This window comes from Aphis gossypii, chromosome 3, assembly GCF_020184175.1.
Source record: "Aphis gossypii isolate Hap1 chromosome 3, ASM2018417v2, whole genome shotgun sequence".
Classification (NCBI taxonomy): domain Eukaryota; kingdom Metazoa; phylum Arthropoda; class Insecta; order Hemiptera; family Aphididae; genus Aphis; species Aphis gossypii.
In genome coordinates, this window is record NC_065532.1 from 28,965,801 (window position 1) to 28,983,093 (window position 17,293).

General features: G+C 25.5%; 1 protein-coding gene across 5 annotated transcripts; it reads right to left on the bottom strand.

Annotated features, from left to right (window-relative positions):
* Positions 1-70: 70 nt before the first annotated feature.
* LOC114127673 (E3 ubiquitin-protein ligase RNF168-like) lies at positions 71-3,497 on the bottom strand. 5 transcript variants are annotated; one of them, XM_050202456.1, is made up of 12 exons: positions 3,295-3,482; positions 3,062-3,198; positions 2,642-2,942; positions 1,661-1,800; positions 1,499-1,591; positions 1,357-1,434; positions 1,250-1,297; positions 1,142-1,181; positions 934-1,065; positions 829-873; positions 621-752; positions 71-560 (listed from the first exon to the last, which is right to left on the bottom strand). In XM_050202456.1, the coding sequence occupies exons 2-12, from the start codon at positions 3,095-3,097 to the stop codon at positions 196-198; spliced, it is 1,410 nt and encodes a 469-aa protein (XP_050058413.1). In that variant the 5' UTR covers positions 3,098-3,198; positions 3,295-3,482; the 3' UTR covers positions 71-195. The 5 variants fall into 5 exon arrangements, with proteins under 5 accessions (XP_050058413.1, XP_050058412.1, XP_050058411.1 ...); XM_050202455.1 differs by having other exon boundaries at positions 3,062-3,202; XM_050202454.1 differs by having other exon boundaries at positions 3,062-3,482.
* Positions 3,498-17,293: the final 13,796 nt, after the last annotated feature.

Sequence of the window (17,293 nt, forward strand, 5' to 3'; positions counted from 1 at the left end):
AGCTTTTCATTTAAAATTAAAATTTATCAAGTGTTATGTTTTATTTAAATTTGGTAAGAGTAAAAAAAACTTTATGTTGACAAAATTCTTCTGTTTATTACAAAACTATTTATAAGTATAAATCTTCAATGTCTTTAATTATTATTTCTAAATTATATATCTTAAAGTTAATATATTTCTTCAGAACAGTTCATACTATTTACACAATGTGTTTCCACTGTCTTTTAATACTTGTTTCAATGTTAGCTGTCCTTTAGATAGTTTTCTTTTCTTTTTATGCCCAAGACTAACAGATGAATTAGATCTTTTCCTTAAATTATAATCTTCAAAATTACTCATCCGTAATTTTTTTTCTAAATTTTTAGCAATCATAAAATCATTTTGCTGTTGAGACCATAATTTGTTCAACAATTCTATTTGAGCTATGCAAAATGCACAAGGACTATTTCTTGTCAATTTATCCTCTAAACGTCCACAAGTACAAGTATCCAAATTTTCATTTTCAAATATTTCAGATGTATTAAAAGTTGAAGAACTTGTACACAGATCTGAAGAAAAACCTAAGAAAAAAAAAGATTTAATCAAACTTGAATTTCACTTTTTTTTGTTGATTATTTTACTTGATAATGATGCATTGGAAGATTGAATCGAGCTTTTTGATATGGCTTCTTTGACAGTGCTAGATAACGATAAACTACAGTCTTGTGTATTATTATTCCATTGTATCTTAGAATTATTTTCGGCTGTCTTAGCTAAACATACAATATCCAATATATTACATAATGAACAAACAAAGTAGGTTCTATGTACAGTTATTTAACAACTTACAAAATATTTTATCCGAAGAACTTGTACACGGATCTGAGGAAAAACCTAAAAAAAAAAAAGATTTAATCAAACTTGAATTTCACTTTTTTTTGTTGATTATTTTACTTGATAATGATGCATTGGAAGATTGAATCGAGCTTTTGGATATGGCTTCTTTGATAGTGTTAGATAAAGATAAACTACAGTCTTGTGTATTATTATTCCGTTGTATCTTAGAATTATTTTCGGCTGTCTTAGCTAAACATACAATATCCAATATATTACATAATGAACTAACAAAGTAGGTTTTATGTACAGTTATTTAACAACTTACAAAATATTTTATCCAAAGGTCCTCTTTTAATTTGATTTTTCTAGAAAAAAAAAAATTATTAAAATAAAATCAATTTCTACTTTGTATATTAATATATATCAAACTCACTTTAGAAGCTGGATTATTCACACAATATGGTATTTGAGTCAATATTATCTTAAACACAGAAATTATTTTTATAATAATACTATCATTTTTTATATCTATATGCTTACTTGATCGTTTAATTTTGTTGCCAAATCCATATCTGATTGGATTAAATTTTTTTCTTCTTGAAGAAGTTCTTTTGTTATCTGTCAAAAATATTAATTTATATATGCCTAAAAAAGATAATGTTAAAAAAAATTGTATTCTCACATTTTCTTGAATTTTTGTTGCAAGTATACAATCTTCCCGTGTTAATTCTTCATTTAATAATATTTGAGTTTGATTTATAGCTTCTTCTTCTTCCTTTTAATAGGAGTATAAATGCATTTAAGACATGAAAAGTATTAAAATTAAATTATCTATTTAAATTACTTGTAATTTTTTAGCAAGTTCCAAGCTGTGCAACTCTTTTTCTCTTTGTTCTTTATTAATATTCATTTGCATATCATCAAATTCTTTTTTGATTTCTCCTTCTTTAAGTTCAATTCGACTAAAGTCATGGTTAACTATACCTAAACATAAATAAATTTGTGCATTATTGTCATTAAGTCTACTTTAAATATGTAACCTAAGTATTTTATAAATAAGTCACTATGGACTTCAAAGTTTATGAGAAACAAAAAAAAATTGAATCAAGCTATATCTAGCTGTTTATATCATATTTTTTAATATTTAGATTACAATGTATCTACTCAAGTATTTATTTCTTGATTACTCAATTTTATTAGTACAAATTTACTTTTGAGTTAAGATAAACATATAACTTCTAAGATAGTGGGAATTTATTAGCGATGTGCACTAGTTACAGACCACAGGAATACGAGTAATGTTAACTTTCCTCTTTGGTCATCTGTGAACTCACCGGCATTGGGCCCAAAGAACCTTATTATGTTGGGATAGTTCATGACAGAAAGGTTTTTTCTCTTTCCAAGTCTAATGAATTTCTTAATACCTTTTACTTCTCCCACAGCCACTAAGTAGCAACTGAAGTAAGCTCACTAGAATAAATAGTATTTAGTCTTTAACCTAACCGCTCCTTAACTTAAAAGTATCAAATCCATAATGACAAGACAATCTGACATACAATTCAGATTCATTTTCCCACGACATTGACTTAATTTTTAGTTAATATTAAGGAGTTAAACTGGACTGATTATACCCCCACTCTTATATCAATTTAATTTCCTAACTAGCTAAAAGTCGGCCTAATGAGTTATTAAGTATAATGCATAATATAGTATAAAAATATTTTTAATATACCTACAGAAAGGAAAATGAAAGTTGTACATTGTCACCTTAATAATTATTATGCATTTACTAGATGTATTTTAAATAAAAATGATTAATAATTACGTTCTTCAAGGCCATCATCTTCATCATTTAACCTCTTCTGTACTTCTACTGGGTACTGCTGTTTTATAGCTTCCCAGAAGTTCACATTAAGCATGGCATTCCAGTCATGTTTGAATTTACGAAGCCAATTACTGATACGTCTGCGGCAAATTGGACACTGATATGCTGTTAAATTCACCATATTTTTGAAACATTCCAGACAGAGTGTATGACCACAAGGCATTGTCACAGGTTGTAAATAAATGCATCTGCATGCTATACAAAATACTTCTTCAAGACCTAATTTTTTTTCTATTTTTTTCTGAAAAATAACAGATTAATATAATTGAACTGTATTAATACCTACTTATTTATATATATTTTTATAATAAAAAGAAAGATTTAAATAAAAAATTCTTAAAAGGAACTCTTATTACTTACGGAATTCATTGTTATTGTTTGATTTTTTGTTTTCATTTCACAATTAAGTCATAAATGTATATTAAGTGATAGATCATTAAATTAATTTCTTGAAATGAGTTATTAAATTATCATAACGTCATAGTAAGTTAACCGTTCTGTCTTAAAATTAATAAATATAAATTAAAATGACATAAATGATCATTAGCTCATAAAGAATTGACGAATTAATTAAACAAAATAAAATCACTGACCATTAAAACTGAAGCCGTCAGATAATACGTTGATGTCAACACTTCAACAGTAGTAAACATTATTCGTAACTGTATTCAAGCATTCGACTTACAACTTTCAAGGGGGATGAACATTCACCTCAGTCCGTAGCATAGACCTATGGTCCGTAGTCGTTATTGTATTCAATATCACGTTATCGGCAGGTTCCCGCCAAAGACATGCTTTATATTGAATTGAAAACAGTGTTACCAAAATACACACGAAAACAAGTATATCCAATTCCTAAAGAAAATTTAGTTGGTAGATAAATATGTCCTTTTTTGCAAATTATTTTTAAAAAATTATAATATAATATAATAGGTATTATCAAATATCAATGATAAAATAAACGTTAAACGTAAATGTTTTCATCCATTACTAAGGTCACTGAATATAAAATATACCTTAGTCTTATATCAAGACATATACAGTTCAGAATTCAGATTACAAAAAATAGTTAAGCTTATAATATGAGTTTATGACTAATCCTTAGTCCTTACTAGCTCTAAACGGATTTTTCAATTTTTGAAGGTATGAATTCTTTATTTACGTACTATATTACTGAAATACCTAATAATCTTATAATATTGATGAATGAAAATTATAAATTATACTGATATATCTGATAATAGGTATGCAATAGGTATCATATTTAGGTAGGTAGGTATTTGAATGTAGAAATGTAAAATCAACACGATATGTGATAGGTAATGGTCGCAGATAAAATAATTAGAAAACGATCAAAAATAAATAAATCTTAATGATGTCGACTTGGTTTGAATACTGCTACTAACTATTGCCTACAGCCTATATACTACACACTATTGAATTCAAAAATATTTTGCAATTTTTAAAACTATAGGTAGGTAACTAATATACGAATAAAATAATAAACCGAGGACATTATTTGTATTAATAATATAATTGTTCGTATTATTTTCCAACTTAAAACATTGTAACATGAAAGTTTCATTTTACCATGACGACACGATATAGATGTTTATGCGCAGTTATGCCCCTACAATATGTAATATACATATTACAATTATTACATATTATAATACATAATGGAAGTTGTGTGAATTATGTGTGACCACCACGGCTCGTGAAAAATTTACAATTGTTTTTTTAAAGGTTTGTCGTATTTATGTCGTAGATACGTTATAATATTATATATCATTGCGTTTAGTCGTTTAGGTATAAAGATTAGGTTTCATGCAAACTTGATATTGTTACAAATTGCCGATTTCGAAAATTTGACATCAATACTCACAACACTGCACGTGGTCTTTGCGCACACCATATTTCATAGGAAAATAAATTTGAATTTGAAAGCATTTTTAAGAGATGCTACCTACAACCTACAATACGTTGCCGCCAAACTAACCAAAACGTCCAAAGTCAACTTTACACTATATATAGGTATACAGACAATTTACTGTTGATACGACGCTTCAGCTGTGATTGTGAATATTGATACGTCGTAGAGAACACTTAGATATGAGGTGTAAAGTTCATTTCACTTTATAGTTTAGACACACACTCACATATTATAAGTATCATACTCACACATAATATTATCATCTCGCAAGGCTATGTAAATGGTAGATATAAAATATATAACATATTATATACATTATACATGTATACATGAATTATGAATTCACGATGGTTTCTGTCACTGGTCATTACGGGAGTTACAATAATAATTATACTAGTAATTATTATTTTTCAGCATAAAATATAAAGCATGCCATTCATATAAACATAAAAACCTATTTGAGAAAATATATCTTGCACAAAAACTCTTTCACCCGTCAAATTAAAGTTACATAAAATTCTCAGAATTACATTTTTACAGTAGGTAGGTACTATTACTTAGTAAAAATTATGAAAATCAAATACTATTTATAAATACATCGCAAAATACACCTAGGTATTAAAATTTCGAAGAAACTGCCATCAACAAGTGTCACCAACATATTTCGATAATGAATAAACTTAGTTTGTTAGATACTTACCTATTGAAAATACATTTTTTGAATTTTTTTTAGTTGCGAATATAAATCACGCTATTTAAATGTTAAATAAAAATTGTTTTTTGGATAGATATATGTTTGAAAATTTAATACGAGATTTTATAAGTTTTATCAACTGATGTATAAAAGATTCTACTTGAGACCCGAATTAGTTTTTATGAGCATTAGAAGTTCAAATTTTAATTTTAATATTACACTTCGCCGGCAAAATAACTATTTGTTCTCAAAAAAATTTTCGTATTTTGTTGTATTTAAAAAACAAATAACAGGTAGTAGGTTCTTGAAAAGTTCACTAAATATTGAAATTATATCATTTATAATTATTATGGTAAAATTTTTTAATACATTTAAACTTTTTTTGAGCTATTAGTATTAATAATAAAATTTGAAAACTATTTTCAGTTTAAAATTATTTACTGGATCAAAATTCTTAAAAACTTAACACAGCTGGATTTCATATATGATTTATTTTGTCAACATTTGAAAACGCTATTCGTGGAAATTTAAAATTTTATTTACATGAAATTATTATGAATTTTCTAAACACAATACCATTTTTAATTTTCTTTTTTTTTAACGTTATCTATTTATACTGTGCAATGTGCATCTACTTTTACTGTTTTATGATCTTTACAGGAAAATGTTAATATTTTAAAATTTGAATAATATGATTTAATGTAATATATACATATAACAAAATAACATAATATATATATATGTATATATCATTATAATAATTACGATAATGCAATATTTTCGGAAATATTAAATCGATTTACAGTAATAGGTATTTAAAGTAAAATAAATAACTTTATACTTTAAATAGTTATTATATCAAAAAAGCACCGTCTAAACTCAAAATCGTTTTTCATATACTATGAAATATAATTAATTTAAAATTTAATACTTTCATAATAGTCATTTTGTCACTTAATGTATAGAAGAACCGTACCCACTTGTATCATAAAAAAAAGCAGCTCAGAATAATATAATTCCAAATTTTAAAGGTAATTTGTAATGTAATTTAATAACTTGCAAAAAAAAATTCTCATTTTTTTAAAGGTAGATACTTTATATTTTATTAATAAGTAGAACCATAAATAATAAGATGGAAATCGCTTTGCTGTACATTATTTAGTGTCATGTATATAACTCTATTGAATTTAAATTTGAGTTTAACGAGATATCATAGCCTACAAAAAACGTATCTGAGCGGAGACTATTTGACAGCTTATATAACTATAGCTACGTATATATTATTCTATTATATGCTTTTTGATATTAACTTAAATTACATATTTTATTAAAATTAATTTCGTTACAGTAACTGGTGACTTAACTTGAGTTGCCTAGGTATTTAAGGTATTACCTTCTAGAGTTCTGGATTCCTATATTTTATTTACTTGCGTTACACAACGTTGAACATGCAATGAGTTCATTTAAAGTAAAACCGGGACACGATAAGAATAAAAAAAACCGCAACTTCGTGTCTGATTTTTTAATTCTAAATTATAATTACGATTATTTCTGAAAAAATGCTTGCTTATAGGGTGCTAATTATTTAAAATTTATATCAGTTTTAACTTTTAGTTATTTATATTTTCGACTGCATCCACTAAAGGTATTTTGTATTATCCCAAAAGTATACGAGTGCTGACGTGCTGTTAATTCGAAATACGAATGCCTGTTATATGTACACTAATTATACCTAACGGAATCCACAATCATATTAGGTACATGGCAAGCAATGATGATGAAATCATTTAAATTATAACCGTCAAGGCGTCAACATGATATAATATAATATAATATAATATAATATAATATTAGTATCTATTTGTTTATGTCAATATAACTGATGTAACACAATTAGTCGGTGATTAATTCGTAAGTTACAACAGCTGAAATAATGACAGATATCTTGCTTGATTACATACCCAGAGACCAGAGGTTGAGAAGTATTATAATATGAATATTACTTGTAAAATGTAAATAAATACCTCTAGTAAAACATAATATGTAACATGTATTATAACTACGTGTATAACAGGAATATGTACACACAAATAATATACAATGGCAGTTTTCAACTTGGAAAAAAAGAGTGGATGGGGGATGAATCATAAATATTTTACACATACACTAATTCTTTTCCTATTACAATAATTATAGCACACTATTATTTAATTATAATTGTATAGGCCAAGCTCATAAAAAAGTTTAAAAAACTAGTATATAACGAGGTATATATAAGTGAACAGTATAGCTTTAGTAACTAATAATTTAATTAATAATACAATTTACAATATAGAAATGAAAAACAGGGATTCTTATTAACTAGTCGCATAAGACTTGTTAAGAGAGAAAGTGCAATAAGTAGTTCGTACTTTTGTAGAGGAGAAGGGATTATAACATCATATTATATTTATATTATTAATATGCATATTATTGTGTTACCTAGAAAGCATGAAGGCATAATGAGTGGGAGACACATCTTAAATGTTTAATGTGTTGTCACAATACAGCATTTAATATTCCATATAATGTCAACAATAATAGGTAGGTAATAATATATATTACAAATGATTTTAATATTTTTTTAAATATTATAACAACTTGCATTCATCTAAAGTGGTTTAATTATAAAAACTAATTAACTAATTAACAAAAAATATATTTTTTAATTTGTTTGAAAAATGTATTGAGAAGTGAAAGATTCTATATATTAGTACACTATTTAGAGATACATTAAAATATTGAACGATTTATTCTTACTGATAATCACAAATTCAAGCTGGTCTATGGGATCACTAATTAGAAATTGTATTATATTATGATATAATATTTATTTATACTAGTCTACGATACTATACACGGTGTGTCCCAGTAATTAGCTACTTAAAATTTATTATTTTCTGATAAATTTAATAAGACGCTGGTTGCTGATACCCAGATGAGAGTGCAAGATGTATTATTTTATATTAAAATTTAAATTCAATATTGCATAATATATTAATATGTTATGTAGATTATAGGCTTATGTAATAATAATAACAACGTAATAATAACGCTTAAAATATTAACATATATTTATTATCCAAAGGCTAAGGTCAGCGCTACTTTACGTGAAATCGATATTTTATACTTAGTTATTACCAATTTAACATAAAAAGTAAATACATAACATTAATATATTTGTTCTCCGTTTAATTTGTAAGTAAACAAGAAATGTATGTCTGTACTTATATAAGGTATACATTAATATATATTTCCTAATTTCTCATGTACAACATGCCATAAGTATAGTTAGTCAAAGGGAATATTGTACCCCAGTTTTCATTCGACATTCATTATTTAATAAATATAGATAAAAGTGTTTATGATCAGAAAAATAAGCGATTCTTATTTTTTAATAATATTCTAATGTATAGTAGACTAAGACATTATATATTTTAGTATTTATATAATATATAATATATAATTACTAGCTACATAACTATACTTGATTGTTTATTGTACAATAATACATTAACAATATGATTGTAACTTTTACCATATAACCTATAATGGTATATTGAATAATTATTATAATTTATACTCACGGGTCGTCAATAGGTGGTTCGTATAGTAGAAATAACTGGAACGCCAAAAGTTTTCCTCATATAATAAATATTTGATTTATTTTAATATGGTGTATTTAGAGATTTTAAAGAATGAATATTGACTCATCTCCACTTTGAAGATACTACACATATGTTGTTCTTCAAAAGCACAAATTTTAAAAAAAAATGGCTCAAGAGTCAAAACAATAAATGTTATTCCTAACTTTTAAGTACCTATAAAATTGTACTATTATTAGTATAAATTATAATATATTGTATTAAATAATTTGTTTTAAATAGTTCCAAACTGTATTTTTAACACAAAAATAAATACATTAATTATTAACTAATATTTAACTTTTTTCTGGTCCCCAAAAATGTAATTATCAAGCCCTCTGTTTTATTTTTTATATTCTATAGTGTAGACCATATTGAATTTTACAAGGAAATTAATTAACGAACCCACTAAATGTATTCTTATTATTTAGTTATTTGAAATGGGCTTATTAAACCTACGACTATTTACAATAAGCTAAAACCAAAAATAAACTTATTTCATTTTAATTAGGCCAACTGTATATTATATCATTTATTCATGAGCTAACCTAGGGGTGGGTTTAGTAGGTATGGGAGTTAAGCTAACTTGCAATATTGTTTTCACGATATTATGAGTCTCCTAATAAGTCATATTTATATTTTTGTTTGGACGTTGTACAATATTAACTATTTAAAAATAAACTGTGCACAAGACTTATGAAACTTTATAATATTATAATATACTTTATCCAGCCAAATAATACGCCGATTCTGCACAATTCTCAAGTAACAGCTTACTTTCGAGGTCGGTTCTACTGCAACGTGTCTATTACTTGTCAGAATATAATATTGTCTTATTAGTAACTACTCTTTAGTATTATATAATATTATATAGAACGATATAATTGTAAATATTAAAAAAACAATAAATCTTCATCACAATTTATAATTTTAAAACGTTCATTAATTACTTCAAAATTAAAATATAAAAATAATAATGTAAAATATAGATATTTCTGAATAAAAATTTTGGTTTATTGGGTGTATTATAATAAAACGTAGACAATGATTACGAGTATTGCGTATTTTTTATAAGACGTTTATATTTTTGTACATTCATTTAAGAATTAGGTGCCTCGTACATCAATAATATTATACCATATTTTATACTCAAGTCCCAAGTACCCTATTGTCGTTAATTACAAATTACTAATGGAATACTTCACCCAAGTAAAATTTATCCCATTCAATTTGACTTAAAATTAATAGCTGCGTAGTGTAAAAAACAATTATTTTTCTGTTTTTAATTATAGGTATATGTACTTACTACATATCCTAGTTTGAATGTCAAATTAGTATTTTGTTATCAAAATATAAAATATATGAAGTAATAAGTAATTCCGCATAAGTTGTTCTTGTTAATTTGTTATATATTTATAATTCAAATTTACAATAATTACATTTATATTAACATTTAATAATTTTTTTATAATTTAATTTTAAATATATTCTTTAATAGATAGATAATCGATTAACTCGTAAGAATAGAATCAACTACCTATATATTTATATGCTATGCAATGAAAAACTTATGCAAGTTAAGAATTAGGATAGATTTTATATTTATATTTCATTATAATATATAGGTTATTTAAATTAAAACTATACAATTATTTTCAACATTTTATTACCTAATTATTATACAGTCAAATCGTTCTTATCAATTCAAAATAAAAGAAAAAAATGAAGCCATTATTTTAATCAAAATTGTTTAAATATCAAACTCCAATATAATACTATATAACAATGTAATACAGTAAATATTTAACTCCAATCAATTCCATGTCACCATCATTTATATTGTATATTATTATTTATTATGATAGTCATACCGATTAGCCTTTTATAATTTTTACCATAAATACTATATAGTGTTTACTGTTTAGACTATAATCTTTTATGTTCATAGTTTTGACAATTTTAACTATACCTATTATATTAAAAAGCAAACTTAGTATAGAGATAAAAGATAAGTATTATGTAATAATTGTGTCAAGCGAAGTTATGACTACTGAAAAATTATTGTCCATGTCATAACCCCAATTAAGAATTTAACACTTAAACGTCCAAGCTGAAACTAACTACTGAACACCTAAACTAAAATATATAACTAATTAACATTTTTAATCCAATATAAACCGCTTTTACACATTCTATACCAATTATATTTTTTAGATTATGTATAGCGTAATTTTGCAAATAAAACAATCATCTTACTTATTATATATTTTATACAAAATATTTAATATTCATGCGGTCATATAGAAGGAACCACTGAAGCTAAAAGTATGAAATTTGATCAGTAGTTTCATTTTATGATGTAGAGACCTACTAAGGAGGAATTTTAGAATAATCATTAAAAGGTGGAAAAATTTATTTCTTGGTTGAATTTTTTTTAAACCTAGCATAAATATTTTATAATAGCCATTATATTTGAATATAATTTTAAAATAGAATAAATCTACTAGCATTATTTGATTTATCAGCTAGTGTATTAGAATTATACAAATTTGAAATTTATATTTGTTTTATCATAAACCATAATTTCAAAAAATATTGAGGTTCTTGACAATAGTTTTGTTTTGTAAAAATTTGATGGCTATAATAATAATAATAATAATAAATAATTGTTGATTTATTTTTTTTTAATATGGATAAATTTTTTTTCCTGATTTCATAGGAATATGACATGTAAATTAATATTTTTCAGGCGGATCAACATAAGAAGGCGTTTCCATATTATTTGTTTTATTAGAAAAATATTTTTCCGATTTTTTTACGATTTCCTCGCCATATTTTATTTGAAAATCTTCTATATAAATAATAACTTAGTAATTCAGTTTTATACTATAACTTTAATTCAACTAGAATCTGAACTAAGTGATGAATGTATTTATTTTACAATGATGTGTGTTTTTTTGATTTTTGTGTCTGTGTACAGCATAACTTGTCAAAATAATGCTTCAATTTCAAATTTCGGGGGGAGGGGGATGTTCGATGGCCAAGTGAATATCCTTGGTGCATTATAAAGGTCGAAAGTAAGAATTTTCCAACAGTTTAAAAAATAAACTGGAATTTTCAGGGAATAATGTTTTTTAATTATAATAAAATAATTTACATTATTATTCATTGTTTAAGTAAGTAATTCGTTGCAATTTGAACTTGAATGTAATTAAAAAAAATTAATTATATATTTTATTAATATTATATATATATATTTTTGATTTTATAGTTAAAGTATGAACCATTTATATGAGGAATCATATACAATTTTCAAAATTTAGATATTTTTTTTTTTATAAATTTCTAATTATAAAATAGTTTGCAATTATTCCAATTTTGACGAATTTTGTCGAAATTCTTATTTTAAATGTATATAAAAAAAAAATGTCACTATAATGAATATTAATAGTTTTAATATATTTTTTTATACCAATATAAGAACCACTTATGTAACTTATGTGGGATCTTGTATTAAATTTTTATGAATTTTGACCCAGCTAGTAATTTTTAATTGACTTTATTAAAAAATAAATTAAAAATAATCTGAAATTTTTTTTTCAGGTCAATAAATATTTAAAAATATTTTGAAAAAAATTAAGTTGTCATATAATGCTTAGCAGATTCAATACATCAAAATCAATTCTTTCTTCTTGGTTGTACATAATAATAAGAAAACGCTACTTCTCGAATGCGTGCAATGATAAAGTTTTTATCAACTTATCGGCACCGTCGTTGTTTTCGTTTGATATTTTATTATAAACTTAAATAGATAGATAGGTGGTGCGGTCGTATATTACATATACTAAGGGTTGTGCTGATTAAACCGATTATACTATTTTTATTAGTTTTCTATGCGATTATACTTTTTCATTTATCGATTAACGACAAATACAACATGCCATTAGGAACCGTTACTTAAAGTTTTTTGACTTATTTTTTTTTACAATTAAAATGAAACATAAAAGAAAGATTTGTTTCAATAGATAATACATATATAATTTTGTAAATTAATAAATTGTAAAAATAACTTTCATTTATTGTTTATTAAGTTTATTAATTTCAACTTTGTTTAGTTGTATTGTGTAGGTAAATAATGCAAATAATAAGCATCCAATACAGGTTTAATAGAAAAATAGGTAATTTAATTTTTGAAAATTTGCCTCTCCCCGGGGTGACTTTTGGAGCTACTATTGTTTTATCATGATGTAGTTTTTATTTATATATCTATGATGAGAACACGATATAGGTTGCTTATAAAATCTTTTGATTTTTAGTACCTAATGGAAGTTTTAAACATAAATTTTGATCTAGTTTGTACTTTAAAGAGATCAAACTTATAAGTGCTCAGTACTTATTTTTTTAATTGGGAAAAACCAACAAAAAAATAAGGAAAACGGGAATTTTTACACAAATTCAATTTTTGACAAAATCGATTTTGTTTTTGTTTTATGTAACTCGAAAGATTATTATATATTATTCGACTAGGTAAATTTTAAATTGTAATTATTGTATATACTTAAAAATAAAAATCATAATTCCGCGCCCCCTTACCAATCATTGACATTTCATCTTATTTTCTAATGAAATTGTTTGATTATTGTTATGTAATGAGTTTTTTTTTTTATAGAAAATACTAAGGTGAAAACATTCATCAGAAATTCATCTTATTTCAATACTGATTAAAATAAACACGTACGTAACATAAGTAAATAATTCACACATTGCACACACATACTGGATGATGCGCATAAACCCAACGCCGATAATGCAACAGTAGAATAATGGGGTCATGGGGATATCTATCTTTCTAGCAAGGGCGCCCGCAGAAATTTTTCCGGGGGGGAGGCAAGGTGTATATTATATATATAAATATATATAAAATGCTAGTTTAGGTTAGGTAAAATACTGTAATAGGTATACAAAAACATTGGCAACAAAAGCGAGGGGGGCATGGCCCCTCCCTGCCGGCGCTCATGCTTTCTAGTAATGTTACAGGTGATTTCTACCTCCCCCCAGGCATGCTAACAGATGTATTAATATATTACATACAAATTCGGTCGTAAATAGAAAATAATAATATAAACATGTGATGAAAGTTTTTTTGAAGTATCTGGTGCTTTTCGTTCTTGGGATACATCAAAAAACAAAATATTTTTGAAAATCGAAGTATTTTTACTGCCCCAAAAAGTGATAATAAATTAAAACTTTTTTAAAAACACACATCGTTGTAAAGTCAATACATTTATCGCTCTTTTCATTATCTAAAATGTATTTATATTTAATTTGGTGGCTTGGTGCCCTAGTGCATTTCCTCCTTCCTTAGCATACTTTTGAGTCCTGATACGAATATATGAGGATAACAGATACGATAGTAAATAAGACAAACCTATTAAATTTTACAGTTATACCTAAATAAAATGCAATGAAAAATATAATATTGTTATAAGCTGTAAGTTATCGTCGGTATATAACTGCTGGTTGTTGGTTACATTTACCTTTATAAATTACGATGTATGAGAGTTAAAAATTGTTATCGCGAGCCAAAAATGACAAAGTTAATGAAACCAATTAGACTAAAAATAAAGTATATCTATACAGTGCTACCTATTATTGGTATTTAAAATCGGATTGTTTATGGGCCTCTAGGAAAGCAATAATACTCAAAAAAGGCTTCGATGGACTACAATTCATTGGGACATTTAACAAACCCTACAAGTTGGTGTATAGCTTGAGAAATAAGAATATTATATACAACTTTTATAGGTATTTTTATATAATTATAAAATTAATATGTTACATTGTAATGAGATGTCTCATAAAAACGAGTAATTTTTGAAAAAGTCATATATTAGCCAAAATCGAAATTTTTATTGTGAAATATTCCATTATTACCAATAAGGTAAGAACTATTCGACATCAGCTATTTATTTTACAGTCAAATGAACTAGGTTGAATAATTGGTAATCTAATCAGTCATAATATTTATCGACGGAAATGATTTAGATTTGAGATAATAAGAATATAAGATATAAAGTGTAATAAGTATAAAATCTAACTCACTAGCTATTTTCAAAATAAGTTGCTAAATTTAGTTCTAAGCTACCTACCTACTAAAATTTATATTCAATCAAAATTCTTATTTCATATTCTAAACTTTTTTAAAATGCGCTTTAATTGCTGAAACATTGTTAGTAACATTAAGTAATATTTTAATTAACATTTTTTTTAAATTTATTATGTTGCAAAACAGAAAATCTTCAGTAAAATGTCACATGGAAAAAAATTGGAAGGTGACCAATATTGTTCATATATAAAATTATGACGAGGGCCAATTTATATTTATATTTGTCCCCATACTATATTTTTTACGCACGTATCGCAATTATTGTCCGTTTACTGTTTGGTTGGCAGGTAGAGAAGGTGTACCTATTAACTGTAGAATTATAGTGTGTACTGCACAGTGTGTGACTCGTGATAGTTATAGAATGAATAATGGTCATTGGTCTGAATGAAAGTTTAGGTCTAATTAGTATACGGTCGCCGGCCAGTAGGTTGAATGTTGATGTTTATATAGTTCCGGTCTAAATACCACAAATTTAAAAGTAAAAAAAGATTCCTTATAAACTACAAATAGTCCAAAATTCTTGTAATAATAAATTTAAATGGTGTTTAGAAAACCCTGTAAACGGATGAACAATTTCTTTTTATTATTATAAAAGCTATCCTTGCGACCGTGCCCCGTGGCATCTGATAATTGGACATAGGCAGTGGTTCTGAAGTATAAAATTTTACCCACGACATACACCTCCACATACAATTTTTACATCCACTTATTTCTTATAATTACCTTATCATATACCAATAGTATATATTATGTATAGTACTAAATACTACAATTTTCTAAATTCGTACATTATTATTGACAAATGTAATCCCTAACTACTAAATTCACTTATAACAATTGTCATAGGTAAATCGTAAATATATATTTTGGTGTCACTGAATATAAGTAGGTTTTAGGTCTGTTATATTGATTTTCAATTAATATTAGGTTACATTATTATTATTAACACTATTTACATTAAAATTAAATTATTTTTTTTCTATTTCAACATGTGTCTATACAATCTATTATAACGGCGAGTTTGATGGTTAATTTGACAAATGTTAAGAAGTATAGGAAGGTTTCCAGCAGTGTCAACAAATAAGAATAAAAAAATTAATTAGGTATACAAAAAGTATATATAGGAATATTCTAGGTAGATACATCGGTATATTATATTAGGTAATTTAGATAATGAACCTGGAGTCCTGGAAGTACTTTGAGAATATTGTATGAACAATATTATTAATTAAAATATACTGAGTTACACTCTGTATAATGTTTGTATTTAGGTAAGTCATTTGCTCAGAATATTGAATGTTTTTATTTGCTAGTAGGTACTATTATTACTGATAAAGAAAAAAAATACGTAAAAATTTAAGATGGGAATATATAAGTCCAAAATGTCGTTAAGCCGATACTTAATCTAGCTATATATTATAGGTAATATTTATATTTTATGTTTATAGATATTAACTGTGTTGTAGAACTCAAATTACTTAATTTTACTGACTATTGACTACTAAATAAGTATATTTAAATACTTACCATAATAATAGTATTAAACATATATTATAGTTAGCTGTTCAATGTTAATATATAGTTCTATGGATTATACAGCGTGTTTGATAAAGAGTTGACTGTAAGATTGTTTTAAATTGTAACACTTTTTCAAAATAAATTTGAAATCTTAAGATAAGATCAAATTTTTTATAAAATAATGTACCCTGTATGATAATACAATGAAGCATTTATAAACTTTTTAATAAAAGTGTAGGGTTAAATTTGAAAATGTAAACGTTAAAAGACTTAAAAGCAATCGGATTTTATCGCGAAATTACTAGGTGGCAAAAATCGGTGACGTTTAAAATTGGACACCGTACAGCTGCCGTGTACATATTATCATTATTATACACGTGATAATAATTATTGCGATAGGTATAATTAATAAATATAATATTATATTGCATAATAGTATATAATAAGCGCATTATATCTATACCGCATAAGTGGCATCGTCATGACTTTTTAATAACATTTATATACATATATTTTTGTACCGTGCACGTGGTTCCCCTGCGGACGCCCTAAGGGTTTGCCAGTAGCCCGGACTACCAGAGCTCGCCGCCCGGCAAGT